The 15,236-nt window shown below is 39.1% G+C and overlaps 2 protein-coding genes across 3 annotated transcripts; both read right to left on the minus strand.

Annotated features, from left to right (window-relative positions):
- Window positions 1–618: 618 nt before the first annotated feature.
- Window positions 619–13,354, minus strand: LOC131776128 (protein adenylyltransferase SelO, mitochondrial). 2 transcript variants are annotated; one of them, XM_066172998.1, is made up of 18 exons: window positions 12,900–13,354; window positions 12,110–12,248; window positions 11,549–11,582; window positions 10,953–11,064; window positions 9,889–10,012; window positions 9,135–9,250; window positions 8,775–8,878; window positions 8,009–8,132; window positions 7,567–7,615; window positions 7,393–7,427; window positions 6,673–6,783; window positions 5,089–5,175; window positions 4,474–4,600; window positions 3,319–3,386; window positions 2,944–2,986; window positions 2,801–2,844; window positions 2,114–2,180; window positions 619–1,541 (listed from the first exon to the last, which is right to left on the minus strand). In XM_066172998.1, exons 1-18 carry the CDS (start codon window positions 13,304–13,306, stop codon window positions 1,341–1,343), a joined length of 1,992 nt encoding a protein of 663 aa, XP_066029095.1. In that variant the 5' UTR covers window positions 13,307–13,354; the 3' UTR covers window positions 619–1,340. The 2 variants fall into 2 exon arrangements, 1 of the variants encoding a protein (XP_066029095.1); XR_010718908.1 differs by lacking the exon at window positions 2,801–2,844 and having other exon boundaries at window positions 1,467–1,541; window positions 12,900–13,331.
- A 512-nt stretch (window positions 13,355–13,866) lies between these two features.
- LOC131776127 (large ribosomal subunit protein uL2m-like) lies at window positions 13,867–15,236 on the minus strand. Its single transcript, XM_059092267.2, has 2 exons — window positions 15,150–15,236; window positions 13,867–15,012 (listed from the first exon to the last, which is right to left on the minus strand). The coding sequence occupies exon 2, from the start codon at window positions 14,963–14,965 to the stop codon at window positions 14,096–14,098; it is 870 nt and encodes a 289-aa protein (XP_058948250.2). The 5' UTR covers window positions 14,966–15,012; window positions 15,150–15,236; the 3' UTR covers window positions 13,867–14,095.

Below are 15,236 nucleotides of genomic sequence, written 5' to 3' on the forward strand. Positions count from 1 at the left end.
CTGTACCTTTTACTCAGATTTATCCTGCATTATAGATAAAATTGTTAATCTGCTTTTTCGCTTCGAAAAGAACATATGGAAAGAATGCGAGCAAGACAACATTTTGAACTTGAGGTCATGATTGAGGTCATGACACCTCAGTTCCTTGGTGAAATATTGCTATGAGTATTTGACGTCTAAACTCGTGCAAAACTCAGGCTTGGAATGATAATTCAAACACACTTATCCTTGACACTTACAACTGGCCTGTAAAAGTTTTGGTGAAACCACACAAATTGTCATGTAAGACGATTTTAAAAGGGCGATTTCGCCTTATTCGTACGAGCGGTCATAAAAATCCCCATACAAACTCTTATAATTCCGCCATGTCTCTTATTTCACAAGATGATCATCTCACAGCTGGAGCTTGGGCAACCTGTGTTTAACCTGCATTTTGTGCTGACAGCTTCATAAAATTCCTTTGACAAACTGAAAGTGGTTTCAATATTACAAAATTAATATCTCGCTTACGTAACGGAACGTTGGGGAAAAAACTGACTAAGAGACACAAACTACAAAGCTATAAACAAATATTTTATTCTGTTGTCCTATTCCAGATCTAATTCACATCGGGTAAAAACTGCCAATTATTGGTTTTTGTTAGTACCGTCAACAACTGGAAGAGGCACATCCAACCAGATAAACCAGCCTAGTCTGTTCACAGATGATCACAGATCTGATCATCGTCCAGGGCTCGAGGGATAAAAGCGAATACGATCAGGGGATAAAACGAAAACAGTCACAGGGGGGAGGGGTGGGTCAAATTGAAGATTTGTGTACAAATCGTAACAGAATGCTTGCGGTTGTCCTCAAGTAGTCACTCGAACAGCTGCGGACAGACTAAAAACAGTCTGGTATACCGGCTCCCACGTCGCTTCTGTCGAGCTAAGCTGAGAACTTCTCTAGTCTCCAACCGCTTCATTGGCGGAGAGCATTCTGGCGGCCATATTTGTTGATCCAAACGAAAGATTGTTGGAATTGTTTTGATTAAGCAGTATAATCCTGCAAGAAGTCTTCTGTCTGGTCACTAGTTGAGAGCCGCGTGTGGTGACGTCAATTTTGATTCGCTGTTTAAACGAACGAGTGGCGAAGAGGTAGAGCCTGGGTACAAGGCTAACCAAGAGCATAAAAACAAGCCACACTATAGTTTCACTGTTTTACTTTTTTGCCAACTGCAATCGGTGAAAATCCCTTTCAATCCTGCATGTCGTTAACCCTACTTCTTCGCTTTGAGCGAGGAGGGAAGATAGACTCACTCCGCCGCGAGGACCCACGAGGATTACGCGGTAGATTTACGAAGATCACGAAAGCCGCATATTAAACGCATCATCAGGCAATTTATCAAGGTTAGTTTTCCTTGTATCCGGAGCGTTGTAAAGCCTCGTTTTCTCATGATTACAAGACAAGGTGGAATTAGTACTCGCTGCTACGTAGAGCGTAGCTTCGTCAAATTCCACATCGTCTCTGTAAGGTGTTTTCAAGCGTTTGAGAATAGTTTGAACCTGCAAAATAACAGGAGAAGGAAATCTAAAATGTTATTAGTGCGTCTTAAACCACATATACGTTAGTGCTTGCAAGTATTACCTTCGCAAGGTTTCCTTTGCATTGTAGATGGAAAATAGTCCTAAAAGAATCCCTTTCCTTTCAAAAAGATGACAAACGAGTCTCCGTGTTGAAATACGACAAAGGAAAATGACAGGAAAAAATTTTTTGTCAGTGTATATGACCCATTAGCTTTGACGAAGGGCTAACGCTCGAAACGTCATCTTTGGAAACTCTTTGCGGTGGCCAATTTACATTATCAACTCATTATCAATACCAAATTATTTAAAAAGGACACTTCTAAAATAATTTTGCACAGTCGGGAAAACTTTGCGCCGACGAGTTTCCTCTAACACGCGTCCTTGACTCATGTATGTTTTCTTTGCCCGCCAAAGTAAGGAAGGGAATAAAAACAAATCACCTCCTATTTCCCTAATGGTCATAGTCTCTATCGATCGTGCTGACTGGAAATAAACCTGCAAATAAGTATGCAAATAAGTTTGACGGGTTCTACTGGTTTCACTGCTCTTACCAAAGAGAAGTCTCCATTTTCTGCGGCCTCTATAGCTCTTTGGGCGATGTAATTTCTAAGAACAAACCTGCGAAGAAAACAATTGCATAAAGATAAAGTTAAAAGTTAGAGAGATGAACAGAAGTAAAACTCGTCAGTCTCAGAATTCCTTTTGTTTTAGCGGATAAATTCCAAACGATGTGGAGGAACCGGTAGCTTTATGCTCAGGGCGATGAAATTCAAGGAGTCAGGGCTCAAGTGCTGGTCGTGTCAATGTAATGTGGTCTTAAGCCAGACTTACAGTTCACGTGGTGACTATCTCTGGAACGTAAATTGTCCGGGAAACGTAACGGAAAGTAGAGGAGGGGGGAGGGGACGGAAAGCAGGGGGGGGGGACGGAAAGTAGAGGAGGGGGGGGAGGGAGAGTAACCCAGATTGGCAGGGGATTTCTTAGCAAAGAAACAGGAATAAGCTCCGACAGCAATACGAGACAGTCTCGCAGGCACACTTCACTTTATGCCTCGGTAATTACAAAAAAAAAAAACAAAACAAAAACAAAAACCAATAAACAAGGTGTTGGTTACAGTGAAGTCATTTTCGCCAGTGTATTTGTCAATTTTGATCTCTTGTCACGTACTGATTCTCATAGGAGAGATAATAGATTCGGGGCTTAAGGTCAACATTTCATTCTTCAAGAAGAACACAGACCTTGGGTTGTTGGATTTCATTACCCTGACTCGTTCTTTGTTTACCTGTGTGCGACAGAAAAAAAGTAAATCAATGAAAAAATTAAAAGGAAAGATGAGTTCTTCAAAGAGTTATTTTCAAGTGAATGGAAGTGTTGTGTTTACCTCTTGAACATCATGATGGTCGCATTCCTGAACAAGACGATCTCTTAGTAAATGAAAGAAAATAAAAACAAAAGGAAGAAGGAAAAATAAATGAAGACAAGAATTCACCTTTCAACTCTAATGTAATAGCATACCAATTATACACAAAATACAAATTAACCTCTTCTCCCCTTGAACGATGTTGAAGTTTGCTGTCTGTGATTATACAATACTCAGTAGGGAGGAAGGTATTGCAGCGAACTTCGGCACATTTAAACCTCATTTCTTATTACTTCCTTAAGAGCAGCTACGTGAACGTCATGTGTCCATTAATTTTTTCCTTTATTTACGATCACCCTTGTGGTTTCTTACATGCAATCAATGATTCCCACTCACTTGTAAGCTGTGATCCACTGCGTCCATAAAACACGGTCGTTATTCTCTTTTCCGTTTTGCGTTGACACCTGAGTCGACGGTCGGTCGATCAATCAATTAATTAATCAAACCATATATAAATCAATTAGGTTTTATCAACAAAGTCGATAATTTAAATCGGTCACCATAAAGAGTTCCTATGCTGACCTTCGGAGCGTTAGCCCTTCATTGGTCGTTCTGACGAAGGACTAGCGCTCGAAACGTCAGCGTTTAGAAACTCTGCGGTGGCCAGTTCACATCATCAACTCAGTCGATATAACCAGATTATCTTGCTATATCCCTGCCACCCACCACCCCCCCCCCCCCGGCGCAGCACCACAGTTTCCTCTTTATTCATCAATGAATTAATAAATCGCACAAGTAATCATTTATATTATCATATGACCCGTGAGACCCCGCTCGCGCAATCCCATAGAAAACCACAATGAGAGCTGACGTGTGTAGGGCCGGACGGGTTGACGTGAGCCAGCCCGAAAAAAGCCGTTCAGCTCTGCATTCACACGGTTCTGCTTCAAAAACTTAAAGGGATAAAGGAAAAGAGTAAAAAAAGTCGCGTTTTCCGATTAATAGTAGTTTCCGGTTCTCACTCGAAAGTGGCGAAGGAAAAGTTTTGAATGTAGAATCCTTTTTTCTGTCGCATCCTATTTAGGTTGAAACAAAATTTTCGAAATTTTCAACAGTAAGTGGTCGAATGACAAAATGCTCGTTGACTGAGTAAGGGGGCCGAACGAGAAAGTATTTGGCTCCTGGTCATGACACACGCACCTGGCTGCGCTCGGTCTGTACGTTATGACTTCGAGCTAAATATTTTCCCGTCCGGCCTTCCTACTCAGTCAATAAGTACATAGTAACAAATTACGTCTAAGAGCGGTAAGGTTGTTTAAAATAAGAAGTGTAAATAATTTTTCATGTTGAAAACGTCTTAAGGGTATGTCTTGTGGGTAGTTTTCAAACGTTACGATTACCATCTCACCATCACTAAAAACCCATTTATTTGCTCTCATAAATCCGAGAGGAAAATTGGCTCAGTCCGTAACTTACAGTACAGACCTCGAACTCGGTTGATAAGAGGTCTTTACTCGATCCATCTGCCCTTTAATAAGAAGATTCAATCACCTTAAGCTGCTCAATTTTTTCCCAGCGCCTTTTGTCCTCCAGAAGATGTTTATCAGCTTCCTTTTCAATATGAGAAATTACATTTGGACTTGACTTCCAAACCTCTTTGCACATCGCTATCATCTGACTAGAAACACAAACAAGAGGAAAACAATTGAACGGTCTATCTAAGAGCCGACCACTAACTTCTTTACTGCGAAGGTTTTGATAATTCTTTAATTCAATTAGCGTGAATTACCACAACGCGAGCTCGTTTTGAAAGGCATGGGAACGAGTGGGAGGCGCGCAGTGAATTATGGGATAGAGGTTCACATTTCATTTGTTGAGGTGAAATAACTAAAGGTTTCTAATTAGATAACGGTAGGCCGATGAACTATAATAGAATTCTCACGAAATGCTGGAAGTTATGTCCAATAGACTGGCATCCATGAAGGTGTAGTAAGAAGGACCCTATTCTCGTTCTTACGAATATGAGGTAAGCTCCACCTGTAATAAACGGCTAGGCCCAAAGGAGTTTACCGATAACCTCCTGGAGATAAACGCCAGAAACCTGGTGCTACAACACTTTTCGACCTTAGAAAAGAAGGTCTAATCGCTGGCTATTTTCGAACTAACCTCCATTCAAGAATCGTCGAGTGCGCTTTGATTAATCCTTGCAGAGGAACACATTGAGACAAAAGGTATTCAACGATGTCTTCATCGCTAAGAACAGAAAACATACAAGGTGATTACTCAGCTACAGTGCACAAAGTCAGCTTTGAACGATAAAAAACCGTAGTATGATCCAAAACTGAATTAGCTTTAAATTAGTACCAACAATCACGTGAATAAAAAAACAATTTTTAAGGAACCCGTCACTTGATTTGAATTGAAGCTGTGATCTGTTATCAAAGTCCACGCCACTTTTCCGAGGGTTTCAAAGGGCGACATGATCTAAACTTTGCATCAGTTAAGGACGCTAGCGTAGTGCTCTGCAGCAATTGCCGAATGCAATTCGAACTTGCTTTCAGTTTAGCTCTGTAAAGCTCTGCGATTTGATAGATCAAACTCAACCCTTTGACCCCCAAGAGTGACCAGCATCTAATTTCTCCTTACAATATCACCCCTGAATCAAACATTAAGCTCACGAGAATAACGGAAATGATCACCAACTAAAGAAGCTCTTGATTGTTAAACAAATTCTCCTTATCAGCACCACAGGAAATGTAAAAATAACAGTATGGAGAATATGCATACTGATAGTAACATGTAAAGGGTTAAGTCACCATCACCAATCAAAAGGAAAATCAAGATTCATCGCGCCTTGTTCATCCGCGCTCTCCTAAAAGACTTCTTTGAAGCGATTGAGTACGAATCTACCACTGACATCAAGAGTTACTCGGTACTTATTCAATAAATGGGAGGACTGCACGGGGAAATATTTGAGATCCTAACGTATAGATTATGCTCAGCGATGACCTTGCGTAATGACCGAGAGCCAAATATTTTCCAACCCGACCCGACCAAACTCAGTCAGTGAGTCTTACATCATAAGATCCATGATAAATTAACTTATCAAACTTGGACATCTTCCTTCAGTAAATTTCCCCATAGCCAAAAATTCTCGTAGGTTCTAGCGGTTGTTTGAAATAGCTCTTTTGTACTTACGGAAAAATTGTTTCTTGCAGTATTAACAAAGGTGCCTGATCATAGCAGTATGGACAGGGCGTGAAATTGCGCCTAATACAGGCGCCAATGCGACTAAATTTTTAACTTTGGCGACCAAATCCTGAAAGTTAGTCGCCAAATTGGCGACTAGAACGTTTCATCATAACCTTACCAAGAGATATAGTGGATTAAAAAGATTTGCAAAGATAAATCCGCGGCAAACTTCTTCATTAAGTTTGTTTCTAAAACGTAGCACGTGCTTCTCGATCGACAACTAGACGCCATCTTGGATTTAGATGAGCCTGAAAGTTGTATATCATCCATCCTAGTGTCCGCTCTGTAGCACGTTAAAGATCTTTTCCCTAACTTAATTTTGGAGGGTCTATCTAGAACGCTGACAGCGTAAAGAAAGATTTTGTTTGTCTTTGAAAATGGCGCCCAACTTTTTTTTGAATTGGCTACCACTTTGAAGAATTTAGGAGCCAAGTGGCTATCAGAAAAAAAAGTTAATTTCACGCCCTGATGGATGGAGAGACTAGTTACAGAACAAACCTTTTAGATGATGAGCACCCCGTTGGTGTTATATCACTCAGACATCTAAAGGTGTTGGTGAAATCAGCTCCAGTTTTCTCCATGGTGTCAAACAGGGCTGTTATTAGCTTCCTACCAAAATAATCGCATAGGACGTGTCAGTCACAGTAAGATATGAAACGTGGCGGACAGAAAGAGGAGTAAGAGGTGTAGTCAAGTGCATTGTGTGTAAAAGTTCGACAACAACTGAAAATTACAACTCAGAACTCCGAACTAAAACTGGAGCCAGTACTACGATAAAAAATTAATCAACACCCTCTATTTTCAACCTACAGGATTTGACAAGACAGGAAGAAAAAGCAAAAAAAAAAAAACAACAAACCAACAAACAAACAAAAAAACCATGGTTCCGTTCCCTAATTGCTCTAACTGGTCAGTGAAAGTAATTTTGTCGAGGCAATAAGTTACATCAGGGGTGGGGTGAGGTTTGTCAAAGGGAATAAAGAATAACAGGAATATCCGATTTGACGGTATTGACAAATGGGTAGGCTTGTAACCGGAGGGGCATATACCTACGAGCAGAGGGAGGGGAAGGAGAGCTACAAATTAATGGATTCAAATTTTCATTCACAAAAAGGTGGCCCTAGCGGGGTAGGGGGGGGGGGATGAGGTTAGGTTATGACTGGAATTACGGTGTTCTCTCAGTGACTCATTCTTGTTGTAGTGACAAGTTTAACTCACTCATCTGTAGGCAGTTCTTTCTTTAATAATCCAAGCTGAAACATTCAAAAAGCATAATTATTATGATTACTTATAACAAAAGGAGGCTGCCATTCATTATGATTACTTATAACAAAAGGAGGCTGTCATTCATTCATAGATTTCTGCTGTAATTTATCACTGGTAAAGACTCACCTTCAACCTCATTTTAGCCATGTAACATCTTTGAAATTCTGAATCAAATCTGAGAAAAAAAAAAGGAAAAATAAATCTTCAGAACAAATTATCATTACATGAAAATATCTTGCAAACCAAAACTTGCAATGACTCTTCATAGTTTTTGCCAAGTCCTACACCCTCCCTACAGTGGCTGGAGGCTTCATCACATTATAAGGTCAACTCCCACAGGTTTTCCCTAACCTCAGTGAGCTCTTTCCAAATAAAAATCAACTACAAAGCCTTCACACTTCACATACATATCTGAGATGATTGCACTAAGTCAAAGTTATTTTAGTTTGAAAAATAGGTGAAGCAAAGAAATCCTCTTATTTTGGACTGAAATGAGACAAAGGTTTCAAGACAAACCAAAAACTCCTGGATAGTTTTTCCAAGAACACCTGGTCATGAGAACACTTACAAATCTTCTAACAGAGTCTTAGATTTGTATAGCGGTAGTACATCTTGAATGGCCTCTGCTAATGTGAGCAAATTCCATTTGCACAGTTCAGGCTGATTCTTGAAAGAGTTTCTTCTCCTAGCATCTGTTTGTGCAAAAACATACATACACTGTAAAGTCATAAGTAAACAAAAACAAATACATTTCCATGTTAGACTATGAGGATAAATAATTGTCATCTAGACAAATCATATCTTAACAGTCAATTGAGTATATCCATGAGGGGGGGGGGGGGAAGAGAGAGGGGGTTCCCTCTTTCCCTTTTTCCCAGGATGAATTGGACTTCAGAATGTTTGTTTATGTTGATGAAAAATTTGTAAACCACAAACAAAAAGTAAATGGTGACAGGTTTTAACAGAGGGGCAGAATCCCGAATACCAAAGAGAAAACCTTTTGAGAAATGGCAACATTTATCAAAAAGTCAAATGTCAACCAATATGCAATGCAAGGTTTGAGACTCAAACTCCTGCAACATAGTTTTGAAACAAGTGCTTCATCCCTGCCCCACCCTGCTACCATACACTATTGTCACTGGATTAAGATTATTAAAAGAAAATAAGGATACTCTCCTCTTGTTAATGACCTATCAATTTTTGACATCAGGAGTTCCCCTCCCTCTCACAGTTTATTAGCTAATTATGCACAAGTACCCTCTAATGAAGGGCATACAACTGTATCATGCCAATCATCTCACACTGTGTGACACAAAATGGTCTTTACCACTTACCAGATGCCTGACTCATATAATTTGGATCATAATAATCCAGAAATCCAAAAGGCCCATAATCAATGGTGACACCAACAATGCTCATGTTGTCTGTATTTAACACTCTGCAAAAAAATTATTTGTCTGAATAGAAGCAGTAGTTTTTGCAGCCCACACAGAATGTAGCCTTACATCTACTCTCCCCCTTTTGCTGACAAAAGCCCTAACTCTACCCTTCCCCCTTCTTGATAAAAGCCTTAATACCTCTACCCTCCCCCCTTTCTGACAAAAGCCCTCTTCTATCCCTCCCCTTCTGTAGTTTGAAGGAAGAAAAATCATACTAACAAGAAAGGCTATTCTCTTATCAACTGCCTGTCTCACCCATGACAAAATCCAACACACTGCCAACTGGCAACAAGGCGAGCAGTTAACAAGGTCAACTCTTTGAAAAAGGCAAGATACCATTCTTCAGGACTCTGAAAGTCTCCTGCAGAGATCTGATTTTAAAAAAAACAACAAAAAAGTATAGCTGCTAAATTTATAAAAGAAAAATGAAATAAATTTAAAAGAAATTGATTTAATTACAATAACATAAGAAAAAATAAACTCTTTATTTACTTTGCAACTCAGAAAATGTATATGTGAATTTGTAGTCTGATAATTCAGGTGTTTTTGTTTTTAATTCCTTGTGTTTCAACACCCTTGTCAAAAGGCATCAACAAATTCAGTGAAGGATGAACTGTCACTCCATATCCAAAAACATTAATTTACTGCATGCCATAATGATATTTACCCCTTCACTCCCAAGATGTCATTAATAATTCTCCTTACTATCTGCCATACAATTCCTTTGATATTAGTGTAGAGAATTGGGTTTTGGATCAACTAATGATTCCCTGAATGGATATTTTTCTCTATTTTCATCACTTTTCTGCTTGATATTGTATTGATATTGCGAGGATAAATTCGACTGATGTTTGTAACTTATGGGAGTTATAGGGTTAATTGCAGAGGTAAATCAGTGAGGGGTAGAGTTGCTTTGAGTACCAAGTGTGGTTGTGATTTAGAAGTACCAGTACTCAAAGAGCAGTCAGTAGAATTAATTCAACATAAAATTTGAACTTAACTGACATACTTGGGGGAAGAAGGTTTTAATGGTGTAGCTTAGCAACTGATGCAGAATGTCCACTCTACCAGCACTAGGACCTTGATAACCAGTCACTGGATCAGGTGGTTTGAAAATTTCAAAAGAGCCAAACCTAAGAGAGTTTGGATGAGAATTCAATTTCACTTAAATATAATGATAATTATTATTAAATAAACTTGTTGTGATTTGTTACAAATCTATGAATTCAATGTCTTCCATTAAAACAAGCATAGTGAGCACATATGATATGTACACAATGACTAGTTGAATTGCATTGTATTGTGGTTCAATATCACTAACTACCTTCCCTTTACAATTTTCTGCACTGTATTATTACACTTTATCATTCTACTGTTACCATTTTACTATATTGGGGCATTGGAACAGAAAAAATATACCACCATATAACTTGGCAGAACAGGGCAAAAATACCAACTGAAAGGTAGAAAGTAAATGGCATCACTGAACAATCCAAACTTTGGTTTTTTTCCTGCATTTTTTAGGCTTGTCTTTTTAAGTAACAAACTTTTTTGCACATTCAATGGTTTTGCTTGTTTTTTTTTCCTTTTCCTAGCTCCTTTTCCATGTAGAGGACACAGGACACATCACAATAGAACACCTCCTTAATAGAATATTATTTTCATTGCTTTCATTCTTTTGTCTTTTTGTTGACTCTATTGTCATATATCAAACTCAGTGTCTTCAACACTAAGCGAGGGCCCTTCCCACACCTTTTGTGACTGATCTGATGCTCATTCAAAGCTACAGGAATTATTTTGAAAACTCAACACCAAAATGCTATAAAATGAGCTGATAGTGGAATCTCTCATTTAGTGTTTTAACATATAATATGAATGGCCATTCTCATGCTTCACCCAACTCGCAAAATATCCATGCATATTATACCATCAAACTGTTATGGATGTGCAGCATGTCGCTACAACTCACAACATAGTTAGCACTTAAGATAACCTGTGAAATACACATTCCTCCAAGGGTAGACTTCAATGGACAATTGTGTTTAATCAATATGGCAGTTAAGGCTTTTGTACCTCAGAAAGGTTGGAGCAATCCTCAATACTAGAGAAGCCTTTTCTTTTGAAATATTCCCAGTGTAATCTTTATCTCTTTCTACTAATGTATCTGAGGTTATACAACAGCCAGCTGAAAAAAAAAACAAACAGACAAATGAACAATGCAACTTGAATAAAACATTTCATTTTACAATGATAACCACAAAAGCTACCTCATTCACCTATCTCTTACACAACAAGATTTTTCTTTTCATCTAAGAAAATTGAATCTGAGATGTTTGGCAAATTATTATCTGATCACATATATTTAAAAACAAAAATTGGCCAGTTTTATCCAAGGTTAGGGGATGCAACCAACACACTCTAATAATGTAAGGATCATTTTTTAAGGTATCAACCCTTAAAACCCAAACATCGGTATGCTTATTCTCCATACTGTTCTATAAATTTCCTAGGGTGCTGACAGGGAGAATTTGTTTCACAATCAAGACCTTATTTGGTTGGTAATCATGTCCTTTCAATGTTATTTCATTTTCTCACGTCTTTGGTTCAATAGCCTCACCTCGATTGAATTGCAATTGCAGTCCAGAAAGCAACAGTGTACAAACTCTTACCTCTTGTGGTTGGTATTCCTAGGTGATAAATAGCCTGAAATAATTTACAATAATGATAATTTTATTTAATTAATTTCACAACAACATAATATCAATAACTTTAGAAAGAGTAAAAGATGAATGATAATGATGATGACAATGACAGCAAAACTGACAAAGTCAGTGGTAACCATAGTGACAGTCACTGTGGTAACAGTAATGGTAACTATAACCGTAAGGGGTAATGATAATGGAAATTTATGAAGATAATCTACATTTCATACGTTAGCCTGTAGTTAAATTGTGAGCCTTGTTATTGGAAAGAGTCTTTAACCCTCTTCAAGTCAAGAGTCTTTAACCCTCTTCAAGTCAAGAGTCTTTAACCCTCTTCAAGTCAAGAGTCTTTAACCCTCTTCAAGTCAAGAGTCTTTAACCCTCTTTGTAAAGATTCTCTGCATACTAGTGCATGGCAAAGGAAATTGGCCAGAAAACTTAATTTTTTATCTAAAACCCATTTAAACAATATTTCTGCCATTGCTAGCTTCATTAAAAGGGTTTCTGATTGGATTAAAATCATTGTACCTCACTGCACAGGAATTCTCGAATGGATGATCGCAAGGCTTTGCGGCCATCTCTGTGATTAGAGAAGGGTGTAAGACCTGATCCCTTCAGCTGAATTTCCCATCTTTCCCCATTAGAATTAACTATTTCACCCAGATACCTGTTCCAAAGAGGATAGGAAAAAAAAATAAGTTGTGACTTAAAGACCCATCTTCAACCATTAATGTTATACATGTGTCAATTGTAACTAAAAGACCCATCTTCAACTATCAATGGTGTACATGTGAATGTCAATTGAGTTTGGTTTGATACAAACAAATCATGGGGAATGTTTTCTGTTTTGAATGTTTTTCGATCATGTTAGCCATTAACATGCTGGGAATAGAAAGAGAGAGAAGAGAGGATTGCAAAAACTAGGAAGAAGAAGGAGAGGTCTCAGGGTGCAAAGAACTCCCTCTCAAGGTCCACTTGTCATATATTTTTTTTAAATCCTGTACACCCTAACATTAGTATTCATGTTATCCACACTAATCTCTGTAAATTTCCTGCGGTAATGGAAAAAGGAGAATTTGTTTGACAGTCAGGAGCTTCTTAAATTGGTGATTATCTCCAAATCCTCATTATCTTTGCATCTGATTCATGGGGATGCTACCCGGGTAAGGCGAAATTAGAAGCCAGTCACTCTCAAGTCGGTTAAAGGGTTATGTGGTTACCCGGTAAAAAGTTGACTTCACCGACGAAAAACGAGCATCCAAAAAACGAGAGATTGGTCTACCATATGATGAGTGAAAATCATGTCCCTGCCACTTACATCGCAGCTCCATCTCCAAGCTGACCGGAGAAATACCCCTGCTGATGTCCGCAATAACAGTGAGCTGCAGTCTGACTTCCGGGAAGGATTTTTTCTCCACTCATATACTGCACAAAGTCTGGCCTTGTCACCTCAGATGGCGGTAGATCAAGGAGGGACAAAGCCTCCTGTGAGTAAGCTACGAGGGTTGGATTGTTTACTTTTGTCGGTTTCACAAGAGTGAAGCATGCATCTTTGACCTGTCTTATAACATTTTGTGTTTCCTTGTCGATCGGCAAGGAATGAAGAGCTAGGTTGTCAAAGTTCAAGGTCTCTAAAGTTGCCATGGTGTTGGTCGACGTTCGGAATGACCAAAGTAAAGAAGTCCGGAACAGAGGGACAAAGTGACGAATAGATTTCAGTCTCATCGGAGAAGACAAACTGCCATCTTGGCCGAGGAAACGAATGGACTGGGGAAAGTAATGTTTGGTCTGAGGGATGAAGACAGATTCTGGAACGAGGTTTGTAAGAAACCATTCATCAACAGGGGGAAGTGAGACTCTTGGAGGAAAACATTTTGTCTTAGATGGACAAGTTAAAACATCTTTGGCAAACTTTTGAGACTTCACAGCACAATAACCCCACCTTCACCCCCTCTCCCCAAGAAAAAGGGGGAGCCTCAATTCATGGCTACCAAATAGACAGAACAGATGTGTTGGTGGAGGGGTGTGGATGGGTATTCAAATATTCTTAAATTCTATTGCAGAGTAACCTCTACACAGTTATGTTGACTCTTTTTTTCTGCCAGAGACAAAGAAATGTTTACCCTGCGCACAAGGAAATCCTGGTCAGAAGTAACTGAACACTTCTGCCACCTAAACAGGGTGTGATTGTTCAAGAGGTGATTAGCTCCTATCCTGGATTATGCCAAACCTGCTTTCTGTTTCTTTTATAAAGGCATAGGTCACAACTAAAATTTTGTGGCATTTAATCTAAGTACTTTAATTGTTGAAAAAATGGAGCTCAGACAGAAAAAATCAAAAGTAATTATCCTTCTTAACAAAACCACAAAACAAAGTAATAAATTATAATCATACTCTCTTGATGACAGAGAAAGTAAGTAACATCACACAAATAAGAGCTTAAGAGTGCTTTTTCCATTGTTCTTGTTTATTTGATTTTCTTGGATAAAAAAGATAAGAATTAACTCAAACCAGTTATACCCTTTTCTTCCTCCAAAGAGTACGATTTATACCAGTCTGGCCTTTTGGTTTCCTATTGAGCCATCGATTTCTACCTGCTTTACCAATGACTCGATTTTCATGGTCAATATTGGAAACTCTCCCTAAAGTGGCCAGGCAATCAAGAGGAATGTCCTTCTCCTGTTTTGAAGGTAGTCGCAACCTTGCTGTAGTCTCAGTTTTATTGAGAATCTGGGCACATGTACCAGCAGCGCGTACAAGCTGGGCACCTTTTCCGGGCTGAAGCTCGACATTGTACACTACTGTGCCAATAGGAAGATGAGCAAGTGGGTAGGCATCCCCAGGTTTCAGTCTGGCGATAGATTGCGGCTTCCCTCGGAAAGCTGTGATAACATCTCCAACTTTCATCTCATGTGGTGCAGTGATGATTTTCATTCTATTGCTTCCATCTCCTGCCACGAGTGCAATACGACCAGAGCGACAAGGGTCGTAGCCTATATGAAGGACTTTGTCTCGAATCGGCTTAGGTTCTTCATTTTCTTGTGGCACAGGAGCTCTTACAAAGTCCACGATACGGAATGTCTGTGGATGCCCTCCTCCCTTATGTCGTATGGCGATACGCCCAGTTTCAGGGTCTCGTCCTGACTTCTTATGGTTACGTTTCACACTCCCGTCCTTGAGATAAGCTGGCACGGGAATGTTTGGCATACTTCGAGGTACCCTGATGAAATAATACTGAGTCTTGCCTTCCGCTATCATGCTTGTTGAAAAGGCACGGAGAAGCAAACTCGAGAAGGGTGAAACATTGCGCATTGAGTTCGTTGTGGTATGGCGAAAGACCGATGTACTAAGTTTTGCTACGGTAAGAAGCTCATTCCATGCCATATTTTATGAAAACAAAACTAGCGATCGGAGATGGAGGAATCACAAGTCTGAAAAAAAAAATTTACAGCTGTATTTACAAAAGAAGAAATCGAAGTGATGAAAAAACTTTGAAAGTTAGATTAATCTTTACTCTAACGGTGACAAGATTTAATAATCATCATAAAACTACAGATATGTATCTCACCAGGTCAGCATCTTCAACTTTCAAGATGGCGGAGGCTTTAGCACACGAGATCTCATTTGACACGACATCATAACCAATTTTATGCGG

Source organism: Pocillopora verrucosa, chromosome 10, assembly GCF_036669915.1.
Source record: "Pocillopora verrucosa isolate sample1 chromosome 10, ASM3666991v2, whole genome shotgun sequence".
NCBI classification, from domain to species: Eukaryota; Metazoa; Cnidaria; class Anthozoa; order Scleractinia; family Pocilloporidae; genus Pocillopora; species Pocillopora verrucosa.